Below are 20,369 nucleotides of genomic sequence, written 5' to 3' on the forward strand. Positions count from 1 at the left end.
TGCAGTGACAGGGTATCTGTATTAAAACCACTTTGTAAGATGGTGCTTAGATTGTCCCTTTAACAATAGCAACATGGAATGATTTGGCCTAAAAAGCAGTTAGCATTTGCTTTTTGGTCAGGTAAATTTTTATATAAAAAATGTCCAGCAATGGACTTCAATCGCTTCAGAAGATCATATGAAGTGTAGTTCAGTATTTCCTGGTGAGACACACATTGATCAGGATCCTGACTGTAGTGATTTAGCCAAAAAATAGTAGACCTTGAGAAATTTGCATCACATCACTCATGTATAATATGGTTGGTAATTTTATTTCTTTAAGTAATTTGAGATTCAATTTTTCTTACAAAATATACGCACAATAATCGAATGTTCTAGCAAGGTGTGATGTAGAACTGTGATTCCTAAACCAGTCCTCACTAATCCTGTGCTCGTATATTTTGGGAATTGGTTAAACCTGGAGCCTCAGGATTCATGAGAAGTGGCTTGGACTGCTCTAGAGAAGATGTAGCCAATGTGTCTTGGCTTGGATTGCTCTAGAGAAGATGTAGCCAATGTGGAAATTCTAGTCCTGCAACAGCTTGAACGATAATGCCTACAATTAATTCTTGATTTGGCAAATATAGCCCTCACTTTGTTGTTGGACCTCAACTTCTATCATCTTCCTGGAAGACCACAGGTGGCCATACCCATTCTAGAGTACTATATTATATATTACAAGACCAGTTCTTAGCTTCACAGATTCTGTATCCAATAACCCTACAGGATACAAAGGATTTTGAAAACCATTTATCAGCCTTACTATCTGTGCAAGTAAAGGACACCGGTACTTTGGAGAAAAATAAGGCACCACATGATAGAGAAAACTAGCTGATGAAGCATCTTATTTGTAAGGCTGTTCATGAAATTAGGTATGATTTAAAAAAAAAAATAAATAAATAAAAACATAAGTCCACGATGGAAGCACTGTGTGTTTCATGCTTTCTAAGTCTTCATATGTTAACATTATTGGCACCGAAGACATCTGCCGGGAAAAAAACCCAAAAAACACCAACAAGATGTCCAACAAGTGAAGAGCAGAATATAGTCAACAATCTATACATGGTAGTAGTGTGTGGTCATCACCAAAAGCTAGTGAGGTGAGGCTGGTGTAACATTCTTCTTTCATAGTCACAATTTAAAATTTGGCTGGTCAGTCAGTAGGTTACCTGAATGTCATCTGTTCCAGATAAAATGCAATGAAAATGCATTAATATACAGATCAACTCTCATTCAATATAGAACAAATTCGGTTCTTCATCCTTCATTTAAAAATGGATTGCCTCGATTCTCCTTGCTATGCCTGTATGACTGGTCCAGTCAATGTAAACTTACCTGTAGCATCGAGCAGGAGGGTATGGCTTAAAAAAAACAACCAAAAAAAAAACCCAATAGGGCAGGAACACCACAATCTGCAGTGCATTTTGCTACATGGATAAAAGAAGTTCTGCAATGGTTGTAGGACCATGCGTGGTTTACCACTGGTAAAGATAGACAAAGTGGTGATGTATTAGACAAGGTATTACATACACCAACAAGATTCCTGCCACCGTGTGAGGCACAAGTACAACTCCAGTTGTAATTGGTCAGCATATATTTGGTTACATATAATGGCTGTGGAATTTTATTTGCTAAGGTTGTTTAAATCCTGATATATGGGCTGCTGTATCTTTTTCACTGATTTAGTGCATCTGCTACCAACTCATATTGCAAGGGAGAACCATCTGGATGGGCATGTCTTCTTAAAATCTCCATGGAAATGTTGGCATGCGTGTACCTATTCACGATAAGGATCTGAACCCATTCAGAATTTCTTTTTTGAATGAAGTAAAAATGCTTCAATGTAGCAGCAAGCAGATAATCAAAGTCAAATTTAGAACAATAAGTCTCAGGTTTGTGTCGGCACAGCGTCATTCAACTTTGGAAATTTTCTCGCCTGGTAATAATTACAAAATCCTCCCTTGTATCTGTGTTCATATTATATATGGTTTCATCAATTTGGACTATATCTGATGACTGAGACAAGGATTGGTCCTCCTCAGGTTGCAAGTCTGAGATTTTCCCGATATGCCGCTCTACCCCAACTGGTGGGATGTATGTTGAGTTTGGAGGCTCTCGAAGGTGACTTATGTTTTCTATATCGCCACTACACTCAACAGCTTTATTCATGGGAAATGTGAGTTTGGGTGTACACAACCCCGCATTAACAGTATTTGATGTGGAACCACCACTAAAGTGATCTTCACACACGGATAATTTCCACTTTGACTCAGTGTTGGTCAACTCATTGCCACTGGTTGGTGCTTTACTGTTTGGAGGTAAAGTCTCTTCAGTAGGGTAAGGTAAAAACACATTGTTCATTTTTTCCATTTTCAGTTTAATTACTGACCTCTCTAAAGGTTGTCCATGCTTGGTTGACCTGCTATAGTCCACTCTAGAGTCATTGTGGGGCATATTACCAAAATTTCCTTCTATGTTTGATTTATGCCAACCAGGAGAGTAATCCATGGCATCACTGCTTTCACCTCTAGCCTCACTCACTGGTTCTTGTACAAATTCCATGGCTTTGCTCCAACCTGCTTCATCTAAAGATTTTGGATTGGCCGTCGCATTCACAGAAGATTCTAGACCGATGAGGTATTTATTTGATTCTTCAAGTAATGGTTTTATCCACTGACTAGTCTTCTTCTCGTGGGTTTTCATATGAATAGTTTTGCTTTCATGTCTTGGGAATATAGGCTTTTGAGCCAGGTTGAGATCACTGTATTTATTGATAAATTCTTCACTGTCTAAGGGTTTGCTAAAATAACCTTCTGAATCATCATGGACACTTTCTGGTTTCAAAGGTGATGCCAATGACTCTTCCAATACTCTATTCTCCAGTCCCTTAGTAGTGAGCTCTTTTATTTTACATTTAAATTCCCGGTTATCAATACCCTCGGTTTTTGAAAAACCAAGTAAAACGTGCATATTGTTGTCCGTGGAGGGCTGCTCTGCATTTTTACATTCAGTCCCTTCTCCTTCATCTTTCTCAGAAGAAGACTCTTTAAATAAGGGTTCCAAGCAGTCTGTTTTACCTTGATTTATCAGCTGAATTAGTTCTTGGCACTGAATTCTGGCCACAAACAGTTCAAAGGCAACTTGTTTTGCCTCTTCTGTATTGATTTTCCTTCCAATAATATACTCGGTCTCTGTGATGATGGTGTAACCTACCCTTTGCAGGGTTTTTTTCAATGTATGCCCTGGAATCACAGGTTCGATGTAGTATACAAAGTTTCCGGTGAACCTCTAAAAAGAAAAAAAAACACACAAAAAATATATATTATTGAGATGCAACTTTCAAGTCTTTACAATACACTTTTTTACAGCAAATCCCAGGAACCAGTTTAACATGTGGCTACTAATTATTTAAGGTTAACATCTAGAGCTATTTAAAAAGTTCAACTACAGCATGGTTTAGAGATTAATAGAAGTGTGCATTTGGACAAAAAAAAAGTTTGATTCAACCATTTGTCCAAATCTAATATTGCATAATGTAAGTGAATCAATGAACAAATAGCACAATGGACAAAATTCTTCCTATGCTTGACCAGCTTTCACCCAGGGGAGGAGCTAAGTCCGCTCCATTTCCTGTGGTCAAAGAAATGTTCCCACAATACTCCCCCTCTCCTCCTGTGTTCTCGTGTTGCTTCATTTGCCGTTCGAACGCCGACAAAACTACCGAATTTCGTCCTAACAGAATAAGAACAGTTTGTCCATTCGTGTTAGGACACAATTCGGTACTTTTTGTTCGGGTCGAAATTTCATTCAAATTTATTACATTTCAATCTTATTCGTGCCGCAGCTGCATCTTGCAGCCACTTAGTAACATAGAAACATAGAATGTGACGGCAGATAAGAACCATTCGGCCCAATTTTCTAAATACTTTTAATTAGTCTCTGGCCTTATCTTAAAGGGAAACTCCAGTGCCAGGAAAACAATCCGTTTTCCTAGCACTGCAGGTCCCCTCTCCCTCCCACCCCCCGATGCCCGGTTGCTGAAGGGGTGAAAACCCCTTCAGTAACTTACCGGAGGCAGCGACGATGTCCCACGTCGCTGCTTCCGCCTCCGCATTGCGTCGGCCGGTGGGAGAGACTGATCCCGCCCACCGGCCGGGGGAGACCTAATGCGCATGCGCGGCAATGCCGCGAATGCGTATTAGCACTCCCCATAGGAAAGCATTGAAAATGCATTTCAATGCTTTCCTATGGGGAAATGAGCGATGCTGGAGGTCCTCACACAACGTGAGGACGTCCAGCGATGCTCTAGCACAGGTTTCCTGTGCTAGAAACCAGGAAGTGCCCTCTAGTGGCTGTCTAGTAGACAGCCACTAGAGGTGGAGTTAACCCTGCAATGTAATTATTGCAGTTTATAAAAAAAATGCAGGGTTAAGAGTAGTGGGCAGAAGTGGTCTGGGTGCCTGGAGTATTCCTTTAAGTCTAGGACAGCTTTATGCCTATCCCACCCATGCTCAAACTCCCTCACTGTGTTAACCTCTACCACTTCAGCTGGAAGGCTATTCCATGCATCCACTACCCTCTCAGTAAAGTAATACTTCCTGATATTATTTTTAAACCTTTGCCCCTCTAATTTAAGAGTATGTCCTCTTGTTGTGGTCGTTTTTCTTCTTTTAAATATATAGTCTCCTCCTTTATGCATTTAAATGTTTCTATCATATCCCCCGTCTCGTCTTTCCTCCAAGCTATACATGTTAAGTTCCTTTAACTTTTCCTGGTAAGTTTTATCCTGCAATCCATGAACCAGTTTAGTAGCCCTTCTCGGAACTCTCCCTAAAGTATCAATATCCTTCTGGAGATACGGTCTCCAGTACTGCGTACAATACTCCAAGTGAGGTCTCACCAGTGTTCTGTACAATTGCATGAGCACTTTCCTCTTTCTATTGCTAATGCCTGTCCCTATATAATACAGTGGGAATTAGGAGCTATCTACTAAAAGGTTGAAAGACCAAAATTGTTCATTCAGCCAAATTTACTAATACCAAGTAAATATTACTTAGTATTTAGTAATTAAGGGAGATTAAAATCACCCTTTTGCCCCTACTCGCTATACTGTGAGTAGGGGTATGTCTACTAAACAATGAGCAGCCAGTAGCTGCTCACTATTGTAAAAAAGCCCCCCCCCCCCTCCCACTGACTTATAAAGTGCTCCTTTGTGGGGCACATCTAAAAATAATTAAAAGGGGAGACATAGTGTCCCCACCTCGGCCCCCACCCATAAGCAGCGGGTCGGGACCTTAGTTACAACAGGGGGGAGGAGGGAACCTATTGTCCCTACCCCCACCAATGAGCCGCAGGTGGAGGCCCTAAGTTACAATAGGTGGAGTGAATCTATTGTCCAGTCCCCCCGGCCCCCACATATGAGTGGCGGGTCAGGGCCCTAAGTTACAATGGGGGGCAGGGGCAGCGCGTCCTATAAGGTGAACTAGGCAGCCGCCCTTTCAATGCTGCAGCTGCCTGAGCGCTCTACAGAGAGCCTCAGGCGGCTGCAGCACTGCCTGTCTCCTCACCTCCCCTTCCCTGTAGCGTGGCCAAACTCCTCTCTGGTCCGCGGTACAGGAACATCCGTTTCCTGTACCCGGCCGGACTGATAGGAAGGGCACACTCAGTGTGCACTTCCTGTCAGTCCAGCCGGGTACAGGAAACAGAAACCTCCCCTCACCCCACAAAGACAATGCATCCTTTGCACACATACACAGAAACACACAATGCATCCCTTACACACACATGCAAACACACACACTGCTTCTCTTACATACACACAGAAACACAATGCATTTCTTACACACACACAGACACACACCTTGCATCCCTTATGCATTCAAACACAGATTCACACAATGCATCCCTTACACACAACACATCCCTTATACACAAACACACACTGCATCACCTACACAAACTGGTATCCACATACACTACATTCCATAAGCACACACATTAAATCCTCTACAATAACACATAACACATCCCCTACACACTCCACTCCCTGTGAGCGAGCTCATGGGTGGAACATATAGGTAGACTTATGGGTGGGCCTTATGGGCATACTCACCGTCAAGCCCTGGGGCCCAGACCTTGAGCTGTGTAAGGGAACACTGAATTTTGTGACCACAGTTACAAACAGCCGCCAGAGAGCCTGTTCTACACCAGACCAGTGGAGCCAAACTGCAGCCAGAGCCCATCATCATCCTCATCTAGTTGTAAGTAGGCAATCTTGTATATTATTAGGGACACTAATCTCTAATTTACCTCACATTAAAGGGACACTATAGTCCCCAGAACCACTGAAGCGGTTCTGGTGTCTATAGCCGGTCCCTGCAGGCTTTTTAATGTAAATACACACTGTGTGCAGCACTGGCGTTAGTTCATATGGCAGATCATATGGGTGGGGCATTGCACCGGCCCTGATGGGGGGGTAACCTATTGTCCCCTCCCCTGTTCCCCCCTATGAGCAGCGGGTGGGGGCCCTAAGTTACAATGGGGGGGGGGGAGGGTAACCTATTGTCCCAGCCCCAACCCATAAGCGGTGACAATAGGGGGAGGGAAGGACCTATTGTCCCCCTCTGCCCCCACCCATGAGCAGCAGGTGGGAGCCCTAAATTACAGTATTACCTATTGTCGTCGTCCCCCCCCCCCCCCCCTCCCCGAGGACCTTTTGTCTTGATTTGGTCTGTGATTGGACAACGACAGAAAGTCTGGGCAGGGTTAGAAGGAGAGGGTTTGCAAAGGCAGCGGTGTTTTAGAAATACTCCTAATTAAAAAAAAAAAGCATAATCAAATACATGCATATTTTAATTTGGGGTATACCTACTAAACAGTGTTTTTAAAATTTATTTTGTATTTGTGAAGTGGGATGTCCCTTTAATCCTACATACTTAGGGAGATATCTACTAAACAGCTCAAAGTTATGTTTTTTTTAATTTTAGTCTTTCAGCTGTTTAGTAGATCAAATTAAGGCACAATCTTCTACACAGCTCCCTAATTTGCTATCCTTGTGAGGAATTGGCAGATTTAAGGATACGAAATAGGGGAGTTATCTAGCAAACTCAACAGCTCCCCAATATGGTACCCTTAAATTTGGTAGTGCCACATAAAGATAGAAAATTAGGGAGTTACTTACAAAAAAATTTGGACTAACCACATTTTTTTTCAACCAAAACAATTTAGAGAAACCCAATTTTTCTAGTGATTAAGCTGCCTAGAGTCAACTGGCATGCTTTTTTGTTTAAATGGAGAGCTTTTAATAGCAACTTCCATCTGTCTTTTTATACAGAAGTCAGGACTGTCTGGCTGTATCCAGGCCAGTTGATAGGTATGTAAGTGGGGGATGGAAGTTGATAGGTATGGTTAAGAAATGTTAACTGTTAAAAGAAGGAGAGTCATTCTACTTAAAGGGTACCGTTCATGCCATTTCATGTGTTGCAGAAATGTAATTCCTCTCGTGATTCTATCTATACACGGAGCTTTGCCACACCTTCAGTCTCCTACCATGTTAGCGTCATTTTGGGGGCTGTGCCAGGCATAGGGAAACCATCCAAGGCTTCCCAAACACAGGCAGTGCAAAAAGGAAGGGTACTGCTGCCCATGAAAGCGGGCTAGTGGCATCACTGAATCTGTTGGGAAGGAACTACAATTAGGTTATATAGAAGATGGGTGGAAAAAATGACTAATTTCGGATGATAGACAGGGCAAGAAGCAGGATCACAGACATTGACAATTTCGATAGCAGGTTCATTTTAACAACAAAAACTCAGACATGACAAACTGATTTATATCTATCTTGACAGCCCTGGCAAGTCATCCGTCATGAAGGGGTTAAAGGGAGGTGAGACAAGTATTACAGTTAAATGAGGACTTGAGGGGGGCGTGGTTTGGCCGCGAACGAAGATGGCCGCTTAAGGGACGAGCTCCGACCCACACAGCAAATATAGCAGGCTTACTTACCAGCACGGCACGGAAATGGGGCGCACTAAACGCCCTGACGGCTCCCAAACCCCCAGGCATCCAGCGACTGCCGCACAAACGGGTCCCATGGACGGGTACCTGGCCCCGGCACCCGCCGAGTACCACGAGGCCGCGGGCGCAAGCATGGCCGACTCCCCGGCCCACTCACCAATAACGGAGGCGGCTGCACCCACGCTGGCGGAGATCAGTGCGGACATTAAGGCAATAAAAGCCCTGGCAGCAGCAATGGTCACCAAAACTGACATGCAGACCCTCTCTGATAATCTACATGCGGCGATCCGCACGGAGGTAAACTCACTTAAGGCCGAAATCTCCACACAGGCCTCCAGGATACAGGCAGCTGAAGCTTCAGTGCAGGCTGTTGGAGAGAGGGTTGAGGCTTCAAATCTGGCTATACACAGGCAAGGCAATATTCTTCTACACTTAAGACGCCAAACTGAAGATCTTGATAACAGGGGCCGCAGATCAAACATTAGGGTCCGCGGCCTACCAGAACCCGAGGGGGCGGAGGTCGTGGAAGCAACACTACAGACGCTGTTCCGCGACATACTAGGCTCAGATGCGCCAGACTCCATAACGTTTGATAGGGCGCATAGGGCCAACAGAGCACGCACGTCTGATAACACACCGAGAGACATTATATGTTGCCTACACTCCTACAAACTGAAGGAGAAAATAATGAACAAAGCCCGCGCAAGGCCCACCTGGCGTTTCAACGGCGCAGAAGTTGCCCTTTACCAAGACCTGTCTCCCCTCACGCTTGAGGCCCGCAGGGCCCTGAGACCCATCACAGCGCTACTCAGAGATAGAGGGATCCCATACAAATGGGGTTTCCCCTTTATGCTATTGGCCAGACACCATGACGACTGGCTCCCGCTACGCTGGCCGGAGGAGGTGCCCAGGTTCCTACAGCGCCTCAACCTTCCGCCTACGGAGGTCACCGACTGGATCCTGGGGCCAATGGACCAGAGGCAGGGAATTCACACTCCGAACCTGCAGCGAAGGAGACGAGACGTCACACCTAGGCGCCCGCAGGCCCGCAGGCAACTGATACCCACGGACCCGGAGGAATAAGGTTATGCTCCCCACCTACACCCACCAGGCAAGGAAGACCGACCATGACACACCAACATATCACGGCCTGCTGATAACCACAGATGCCAACGCCATCCCGCGTACAGCAGAAGTCAGATAAGTACTGTTCACGCATACACATGTATGGGGTCTCACACATGACCGGGTGTTACAACACTTTCCTAACATGCCCTTGGGTAAGGGAGGCTACCCCAAGTTGAATGGGGAGGGGGGCCTGACGGGGGTGGGACGCACCGCTTGGCTTGCCCGTGGGTTGGGGCACCTGCAAGGAATATCCCACATATGTACGTAGAACATGAACTGTGTCGCTATACGGGACTGTTGAAATGCTGTATACACGTGCACATGTGCGGAGACTTACGCATGACCGGGTGTTGCCACACATTCCTAACATGCCCCTGGGGAAGGGAGGCTGCCCCGAGTTGCTTGGGGAGGGGGGCCTGATGGGGATGGGACGCACCGCCTGACTTGCCCGCGGGTTGGGACCCTTGCAAGGAATGCCCCACTTGTGCACGCGGAACATGAACTATGTCGCTATATACGACTGTTGGTTACTTACGGGACGCTTGAGCACTTGATATATTGTGGGTTTTTCTGATGCTGCAAATGTGATTTGGTCAGGTCATATTAATCACTTAACAGCTGCCTATAGCACTATCTAAAAGATGGATGGAGGGAGGTGGGGAACAATTGGGGGACATATTTGGGTAAGTGATCTTATTTCGTTAATACTGATGTACCGGGCTGTAATGGGTGGGATGGCTCTGGGGGTGGGAGTATGGCAGGGATGCTGCTGTGCCCTAGGGCCACGGAGGGAGTAGGGGATATATGGAGAGTTAAACTGGGACTACACCTATGACTCACTAGTAGCACAAGATACCTAGGGTTGCGGGGATGCGGGTGGGTCTGGCTGGGTGGGGGGGCGGTCGGTTTCTGAGTGGTACTGAGGAGTGATGTTATATGTTTGCTATGTCGCATTGTCAGTTCCTTGCACCGTAAGACAGTCGCAAATTGAGACGTTCACCCACGGCGGACAGGCTCGCACGCGCCCATACCACCTAGCGCCTCCCTCTCCTCCCCCACGGACGGCTAGCTCCGCTTCCTATCCCCAGAATAGGGGACCCAAAACAGAGCCCGCTATGGGAGGTGGGGGGACCCAGAACGCACTCCATACGCAGCCGGCCCGGCACGACCCACGACCTGAACTAACTTAAGATAGCAATGGGCTACCCGCCCCGACATAGGGAAGGACCAGCAGCCACTCACACCATATATCCCAACAGATGTTAACCCATACCCCCATATTACGTGACCGTACTAATCGATATTTTCACTGTACTAGCCATTGAATTCAGATTGGGAACAAGTGGGACACGGACACCCCTCTGAGAGTTCATACACTACTACACCACTAGACACTGAGCCTCTGCGGCCGACTGGACAGTGGCTCTGGACTTCTTCGGTCTCACCACCACCCCGACTTACACCTGTGTAGACCACACTACTGGGGGACCCAACACCGCGGCTGCCCTAGCTTGCTAGGGAACGGTACGGTCTTGTAATCCACCCAGCTACACAGGACTCCCTCGTATTGAAGGGATAACTTTGATTCTTATTGACATCACACCTCTGAGCACTCACACCGGGGGCCTCCTGGGACGGGCTGAACTGGGCGTGGGCTGAGCCGCCCCCAACTCGTGGGAATTGTGACTCACGAAGGTTCTACCTTCCCTCTTCTCTAACTGTACTTATATTCTTTTTCCCCATCCATCCCCCCCCCCCCTCCCTCCCCCACCGGCAGTTGACGTGCGCGAGGGCCACTGGACCCAGAACTCCTGAACACGACTACGGAGACGCCAGCGACTTCGCCCACACTCACTCCATGGCGTACACAGCAGCACCTCTACATGTCCTCACGCAGAACTGCCGAGGCCTTAACTCGCCTGAGAAGCGCACACACCTCCTAAGGGAACTCCATCGCAAACGGATCTCAGTAGCAATGCTACAAGAAACGCACCTCAAATCCTCGGATACCCATAGACTGAAAGACAGAGGTTACCTAATCAACTACCACAGCACTCACCCCGAAGCCCGAAAGGTAGGAGTTGCGATACTGTTGGCTGCTAATCTTGCCTTCACTTTGCTGGACCAAAAGACAGACCCTAACGGTAGGTTCCTTTTTATCAAAGGCACGATTACGGGGAGGACATACACCTTTGCCTCTATTTATGCGCCTAACGCAAAACAGGCGATGTTCTTGTGCAAAACATTCCGCCAACTGGCAATATTCATGGAAGGTTCGCTCATCATAGGGGGGGATTTTAACGCACCGCTTGATCCGTTGCTGGACTCCTCGACAGGACACAGCAGTATACCACAAACCGCGATCAGGGCTATAAAGAAGACCATGAGGGACTAAAGACTGGTGGATGCGTGGCGGACCATACATCCAACGACTCGAGATTATACGCACTACTCAGCCATACATAGGAGATACTCTCGCATCGATTATGTTCTTATACAACAGGAAGGCCTACGACACCTACAGTCAGCAACAATCGCGCCAACACCATGGTCGGACCACAGCGCAGTGTCCGTGAAGCTGGACTCCCCGCTGTTCAGGCCCACCAAGACGGAGTGTAGACTAAATGAGTCGCTCCTGTCAGACCCAGGAGTGCAGGCTGCCCTGACAGAACATCTCACCAACTACTTCAGGGAAAACGACACGGAAGAGGTGTCAAAAGTGACGCTATGGGAAGCGCACAAGAGTGTACTTCGAGGCCATCTCATCAGGATTGCCTCTCGTAAAAAAAGGGAATCGCAGCGACGTATGTTGGAGCTCACCGACCAGATCTCCCGACTGGAAGCACAACACAAGCGATCACAACTCGAAGAGCACTATCGCTCACTCCTGGACGCTCGCCGACAACTGGCGGACCTGGTAGCCAGCAAACACCATAGGGCGACACAACGATCCAAGGCTTCTTCTACATCCATGCTAACAAGGGTGGGAGGCTCCTAGCCCGCATGATCCGACCCCAACAAGCGAGGGCGCAAGTACATGAACTACGGAAGACCGATGGCACACTCACACAATTCCCAGAAGCAATTGCCACTGAATTTTGTAACTACTACCGACAACTGTACAATTCCACACCGTCACTTCCCGATGCCCGCGGAGCGGACCTACAAGACGCAACATGGCGTTACCTACAAGGTTTCCAACCAGACGCTCTAACACCAGAAGAAGCGGAACTACTGGAGGCCCCGATCACCACGGAAGAGGTACAGGCGGCGATTAAGGCAGCGAAGAAAGGGAAGGCCCCGGGACCAGACGGACTCTCGGTGGGATACTACAAGTCATTCAGAGACATTCTTACGCCACATCTAATGGCAGCCCTCAATCGACTCCAGCAGGGAGACACATTCCATCAGGAAACGTTAGCAGCTACTATCACGGTAATCCCTAAACCCGGCAAGAACCCCGAAAACTGCAGTAGCTACCGGCCGATCTCGCTTCTCAACGCGGATGTGAAGCTATTCACCAAGATCATTGCCACCAGACTACAAAAATATGTACCGCGCTTAATACATCCGGATCAAACAGGTTTTGTGCCGGGAAGGGAAGCCAGAGATTGCACACTCCGGGCGTTTTCCATACAAGCATTAGCCCTTAGGGAGAAACCAGGCCTACTAATGCTCTCAACAGATGCCGAAAAGGCTTTTGACCGGGTAAACTGGAGCTTCATGATGGCGACACTACGAAAAGTGGGACTGGGAAGAGGTATGATGACTTGGATTGAAGCGCTCTACACAGACCCCAGCGCCAGAGTAAGGGTGAATGGTGCGCTTACGGACACCTTCACCATTCACAATGGCACGCGACAGGGTTGCCCACTATCGCCACTCCTGTTTGCCATCTCGCTGGAACCGTTCCTGGATAGAGTGAGACATACACCAGAGATCAGAGGGTTTAGGCATGGGACCCAGGAACACAAGGTAGCTGCATACGCAGACGACATGCTCTTCTTCGTGAATGATCCAGCTGAATCCCTGCCGGTCTTGATGCGAGAATTCGATACGTATGGCCAGTTATCAGGGCTGAAGCTCAATTTAACTAAATGCGAACTATTAGACGTCTCAACCCCGACGAACACAGGAGAGCGAATTCAACGTGAGTACCCCTTCCATTGGTGCCAGGACCAGATGCGATACCTAGGAATCTGGATACCCAGGAACCCGAAAGAACTGTATGCCAAGAATTACATCCCCCTCTTGCGCACAATACTAAACGACCTTAAGAGCTGGAATTACGACCACATCTCCTGGCAGGGACGTATATCGGTAATAAAGATGAACATTCTCCCGCGGCTACTTTACCATTTTCACACCATTCCCTGGCACATCCCGCCAGGATTTTTTACATCTCTTAAGTCGGCGGTGATACAATACGTCTGGAAGGGAGAAAGGGCACGACTCAGCTTTGACAAGCTATGCCTACCTAAGAATTGGGGGGGCCTGGCTTTACCAGATATCCGCAAATACTTCCATGCCACGGTACTGCAGCGGATCAGGGACTGGCATGTGGCATCTGATGACAAACTGTGGGTGGCATTGAATAGAGAAGTCATAAACAAAGCCCTCCCCAGACTCACATGGCATAACTCGGCGGACGTAACATCGAAGCTGGGCGCTGAATCACCCGTCATTCAAACGTTAAAGACATGGTCTCACCTGAGACGAAACCAACATATCTCCCCACAGCCGAGCCCCCTGATACCGATAACTCATAATTCGGAGATAGGCGGAGGACTACATCGTTCTTCCTGGCCAATAGAGGGAAGTGGAGACTTTGTCCCGATATTCGAGGTCCTCAGTAACGCGGGAATACGAAATCTTCGGGAATGGAGTGGAATACCACAACCGACACTAATGTACAGATTTCATTACGCGCAACTACGACATTTTTACTACAACCTCCCCAACAGGGTAGCGTTACATAGAGAACAGACGTGGTTTGAACGCTCCTGCATGACCGGCTCCGCCGCCGATGGCAGTGTCTCAGTCATCTACCAACAGCTAATAACAGGAGACCGCACACGGAACACGGCGTTCAAGAGAAGATGGGAAGAGCTGACGGATAGGACGTTTACTGACACACAATGGGAACAGATATTGATTTTGCAGCACAAGAGCTCCATTAGTACCAACTACCAGGAGGTCAACTTCAAGCTACTCTCCCACTGGTACAGGACTCCATCCCTACTACGTAGAATATTCCCGGGGTCTACAGACACTTGTTGGAGATGTGAAACCCACACAGGCACAATAAGACACATCTGGTGGGATTGCGCAAAGATTAAGCCGTTTTGGGAAGACATACAACGGGAAATGACAATCATCCTGGGAGACCTACCTGACTTCAACATAGAAATGGCTCTACTCCATCACACGGAAGGCTTAATAGCCCAATACAAGAGGTCGATAATCCGCCACCTACTAAATGCGGCCAAAGCATCCATACCCGCTAAATGGAAACAAACACAACCACCAACTATGACAGACTGGCTTCAGAGGATAGAGGACATACACACGGCCGAGGCGCGATACGCAGAACTGCTCGGAAGGAGCACCAAACATGTCGAAGCCTGGACCCCGTGGTATGTATACCTCTCAAGACCGGGAGCAAGAAGACCGTAAAGCACACTATTTCACACGGTTCAGGAGTGCCCGGGCGCGCGCTGACGTATGGTGCCACCTATAAACCCAACCCTCCTCCCCCCCCCCCCACATCTGCCCCCCCCCCTCCTTCCTCCCCCCCTCTTTTTCTCATTTTCACAACGTACAAGGTTTCTACTCAAACCCACGCGACCTACTTCTGGGACACAGTGGCGGCGGCTCGGACTGGCCCGGGGAGGTCGGATCAGGGGTACCCGACTGTGAGGATGCGCGAGCTATAGGCGAAATAGGCGGTAGATCCCAGGGAGGCGTACCAGTACTATCACCACATGCTGACTAAAGGGACAACTAGGGAACTGACCATACTGAGAAGTGACCCCAAAGTATGACACACTAGACCGACGAAAGGAAGGGAATATAACATACGCCCTACGACACTCCAAGGCACCTCATCAGACGTCTGACTGACGGACTACTGAAGTAGACAGACACACCCAAACCACCTATGTAACACGAGGGACTACTAGAATTTCCATCTTCGGGAGATCCCAGATTAAGGTGCGGATTTGGGGGTGGCGCCCTTAGTGGTGCATTGTAAGTGCTTGGAACTCACAATCTCGCCTGCAACACAACACACTTAACACGCTTAACATCATATGCCTACACATCTTCGACACTACCCCCAACTGGGGATGCGCAGGTTCTCTCAGCCATATATGTCACATCTAACCATGTTTGAGACTGAAGCTCTTACCTACTCTCTTGGCTATTAGGTCTATATGCCAGGTCACTTGGAAGGACTGCGGAACGGGGGCTCCGAGATATCCCCTTGTTTAACCTTGCTTGATTGATTATTGAAGTTACTGGAACTGTTTTAGCTCTCAACGATGCATCTATCTATAGTCGTTCAATTGTTTAACTTGCTCAAATTACCTACGCTTTACTGATTGATTAACAGCCATATGACGCTTGCTGAATGTTAGATGATCAGAAGCTAACAATGCTTATTTTCAACGTTGAGTTACGATCTGACATACCGTATATACACTGTTGTGGTGTATGAATATTTGTGATTCTGTACTCACCTGATCGTCATAATAAAGAATTTACAAAAAAAAAAAAAAAAAAATGAGGACTTGAAGGATGGACCCCCCCCAAAACATCTGACCCCATCACAAACGTCAGATAACATATAAGTTGAGAAAATGATGCATGCTGTTGCTTCGAAAAAGTATAATTAGCATTTATCTTAAGTAACATATTAAAACAAACCCGGCCATAATATTTAACAATGCACCAAAGGTCTGTCTGCTATCCACAGAGAAAATATCTTATCTTATGCATTCTCTGTTCTTATCATGCATTTTGATAAGGCAGAGCATTGTACACAAAGCCATTACCTGCCAAACCTACTAATCCAGGCCTCTGGCAAATCGCAAGACGATCAGCAGGTCACACGAAGCAGTCTAGGAACCATAACCACTACATGCAGATTTAGTGGTCATGGTACCATTAGTATACGGTGCGGTCCGCTGGTTCTAGGTGAGATAACTTTATAGCTGTCTGACCAAGCCAGTGGTCCCTGAGGCATCCAGGGCCAGGCCCCCAATGATGAAGTTCTACTCAAACATTTCATCAACAGTTTACCACCATTCGCTAACAGAGCAAGTCAGCTAACAGTAGTTTGTTTACCGTAACAGCATTGCCCTCTCTAGTACAACGGAGCCCTAACAAGCATTGGCAATAGTGCAAATGAGGGGTTATTCAAAATGTCATCTAATATTAATTATACTACATGTTATAAATGGGTCCTATATGGACACTATAGTCACCAAAACAACTTTAGCCTAATGAAGCAGTTTTGGTGTATAGACAATGCCCCTGAAGTCTCTACTCAATTCTCTGCCATTTAGGAGTTAAATCACTTTTGCTTTTGTTTATGCAGCTCTAGTCACTTCTTCCCTAGATGTGACTGACACAGTCTGCATGAAAACAAAATGGTTTCATTTTCAATAAGATGTAACTTATTTGAAAAGTTTTTATTTCCTGCTCTGTAAATTGAACTTTCATTACACACTAGCAAGCTATTGACAGTGCAGGGGATAAGAAATCCTAAATTAAACAGAACTTGCAATAGAGGACTTGTAAATATTAGATGATGCTGTACAGGAATTGTCACATGCAGGGAGGTGTGACTAGGGCTGCATAAACAAAATGATTTAAAGGACCACTATAGTGCCAGGAAAACACTCTTTTTCCTGGCACTATAGTGCCCGGAGGGTGCCCCCACCCTCAGGGTCCCCCTCCCGCCGGGCTCTAGGGGGTGGAAGGGGTTAAACTTACCTCTTTCTCCAGCGCCGGGCGGGGAGCTCTCCTCCTCCTCTTCGGCTGAATGCGCATGCGCGGCACGAGCCACGCGCACATTCAGCCAGTCTCATAGGACAGCATTCACAATGCTTTCCTATGGACGCTGGCGTCTTCTCACTGTGATTTTCACAGTGAGAAGCACGGAAGCCCTTTAGCGGCTGTCAATGAGACATCCACTAGAGGCTGGATTAACCCTAATAAAAACATAGCAGTTTCTCTGAAAAAAGGGTTAATCCTAGCTCTACCTGGCACCCAGACCACTTCATTAAGCTGAAGTGGTCTGGGTGCCTATAGTGGTCCTTTAACTCCTAAGTGCCAGAGAATTGAGCATGGAGAGCGCATTTGGCATTATCTATACACCAAAACTACTTCATTAAGCTAAAGTTGTTTTGGTGCCTTTAAGTGTCCCTTTAAGAATAAGGCACTGCGCCAAGGTTAGGCAACCTTTGGCACCCTAGGTGTTGTGAACATCTCTCATAATGCTCTAACAGCCATAATGTTGGCAAAGCATTATAGGAGATGTAGTCTTCAACATCTGACAGCCGAGGGCTACCTACCTTTGCACTGAGCTAATGCCATATACAGAATTTTAGCCGTTGACAAAAAAAAAGGTAAGACCCATTGTTCTAAAATCACTAAGAAACAGATCACCTGTTATTCCTTCTTACCTTCTGACAGTCTGATGAAACCAGTAGCCCAGCAACAAGATGCGGGTCCTATACAGTTATCACTTTGCCATTTTTTGGGGGTGATCCAACTACAAAAAGGTACCAGAATTTAAGGCTGCTTGGTCTGTGGCCTGGTTACAACTGCACATCCACAACCCCAATTATGTCACCAGTAGATGCCAATGCTTGCCATATGGTAACCATATGTCTAGAATTTGTACAAAATAAACTATATTCTAGAACTGTGGTGGCCAAAAAGTATACCTTCTGCAGTGTAAAAGTAAAATTCCCATAATGCTTTGCAGGAACAAGTGATGGCCCCTCATTCAAGGGCGTATTTCCCGCGAGGTAAACAAGGCATTGCCAGCCTCTGGTCCTGGGGGATCCAGGAGCTGGCTGGGCGGCCACTTCAGGGCCCCCTGGGCTGGCAGCGGTGGAGCTTTCTGGGCGGGCGGCGAGGGAGCCTAATCCTCCTGTTCAGCTCCCTCGCGTGCACCGCAGTGATGCCAGAGCCGGAATATGACATCATTCCGGCGCCGGCATCACTACGCGGCGCGCGAGGGAGCTGAACAGGAGGATTAGTGCTCCCTCGCCGACTGCACTCACCGACCGGCCGGCCGCCAAGCAACCCCACTGGACCCCAGGGAAAACAAGAATCCACCCCAGCATTCCCAAAGGTAGAGAGGCTAGGGGGGATTGAATTTTTTTAATAAAATGTGTGTGTGTGTGTGTGCGTTTGTTAGTGTGTTACTGTGTGTGTCTGTTAGAGAGTGTGTGTCTGTCTGTGTGTATGCATGTCTGTTAGTGAGAGTGTATGTGTGTCTGTCAGTGAGTATGTATGTCTGTTAGCTAGTTGTGTGTGTGTCAGTGAATGTGTGTGTCTGTCAGTGAGTGTGTATGTGTCTGTCTTTAGAAGGTGGGGTGGGGGGATTACAGGGGAGTGCCTGAGTTTTGTGATGCCAAGGGCAGCACAAAACCAGGATACACCACTGCCCTCATTCCCTTATATACTGAAGCGCATCATATGGCGGAGCTAAGTAACATATATACTTAAATTCCCTGCAGTTGTGCGCTTAGGGTGACGACATCTACAACAAAAGGGTTTGTTTAATTTACATGTCTTGTACAGACCATGTGTGTTAATTAAAAATATAAACTTGTCAGAATAAAAAAAATAAATTAAAAAAATTGAAAAAAAATTATAATTTTTTTTGTGGTATTAACAACGGGCTTGTGCAACAGTCTTACTAGTGATAGTAATACTTTAACCCCTTGAGGACCAAACTTCTGGAATAAAAGGGAATCAGTACATGTCACACATGCTGAGGGATCACGGGGGGCTATATCTAATCTAGTACCTAGTTTATTTACCAGACCACGAGTACACTGTAAGATCAGGAAATTCTGAACAGCCTGCTTTAATTTGTCATGCTTAAAAACATATTAAAAATGCCGAAGTTACACCATCTAGCTGCCAATAACACAACAACAACAACAACAACAGTACATGTGAGTGCTTTAAAACCTTATAATACATGAGAATGATGCTGCATTTTTGCCACGATAGTTATATTTTGATTTAAAAACTAAAATGCAGTGCATCTAATTACATTGCATGCGTTCGATTTCCTCTAGAATCTACTTTTCCTAGGGGATCAAGGGGTTAACACGTGTGGATTTCTAGAAACCAGTGTGTTGTGTGCTGGCAATCTGGTTGTAGGTTTTACCTTCAGAGTCCTGATCTCTTTCCTCCAGGGGTACAGAAACAGGTTGATACAGATCAGTTCCAGAATGGCGAATCCTTTCAGGAGGGTTTTCAGTAATCCCTGTCTTTGCTGCTCCCCCAGCCTCCTGCGATAGTTCTCTACGATGATCTGGAAATGGGAGCCTCTGAGCTCTGCTGATGGGCTGCACACTGACACAATGTGTCTGAGCCCCTCCACATCCTGTTTGTCACACAATGCAATCCTGCCATCTCTGCTCCTGTCTTCATAGTATGAAATATACTCTTGGTAAAGCCTCAGTCTGTCAGCATCCCCCTTCATCTTCTGGAAGCTGTGCTCTGGATGTCCCTTTGCCCAGAGTTTTGCATCAGGAAGTTAAAATCATTCTCTAAGCCCTTTGTCTCTGTGATTGGCTCTGGGTGTTCAAGGCCCTGAGTCTGTTTGGTTGATGATCCTGACAATCAAACAGTCTCTGGATGAGGAAGTGTGAAACAAAAGTGAAACTGGTTAAACCATCCTTTGTGGACAGCAGACAATCAGTGCAATGAGAAACAGACAGTGATCTTTACATTAAAAATCTAGTTCTGTATTGAGAGCACAGGATGTGCTAGCAGTGTCTTCAATCAGAACTAACTGTAACACATGGACATTGTACATTAGGCATCGATACATTTTACAATATATTCCTTACATAAACGTGTCTGTGTGTCTTTAGCTGTACATTAATCTATCTGTATGTGAATTTATTTGTACCTCTGTGTCTACCTGTGCA

General features: G+C 46.7%; 1 protein-coding gene across 1 annotated transcript; it reads right to left on the bottom strand.

Moving 5' to 3' along the window:
• Positions 1–1,068: 1,068 nt before the first annotated feature.
• On the bottom strand, positions 1,069–20,055 carry LOC134579294 (uncharacterized). The gene is made up of 2 exons (XM_063438521.1): positions 19,601–20,055; positions 1,069–3,327 (listed from the first exon to the last, which is right to left on the bottom strand). Exons 1-2 carry the CDS (start codon positions 19,916–19,918, stop codon positions 1,954–1,956), a joined length of 1,692 nt encoding a protein of 563 aa, XP_063294591.1. The 5' UTR covers positions 19,919–20,055; the 3' UTR covers positions 1,069–1,953.
• Between the last annotated feature and the right edge of the window lie 314 nt (positions 20,056–20,369).

Source organism: Pelobates fuscus, chromosome 12 (assembly GCF_036172605.1).
Source record: "Pelobates fuscus isolate aPelFus1 chromosome 12, aPelFus1.pri, whole genome shotgun sequence".
NCBI lineage: Eukaryota > Metazoa > Chordata > Amphibia > Anura > Pelobatidae > Pelobates > Pelobates fuscus.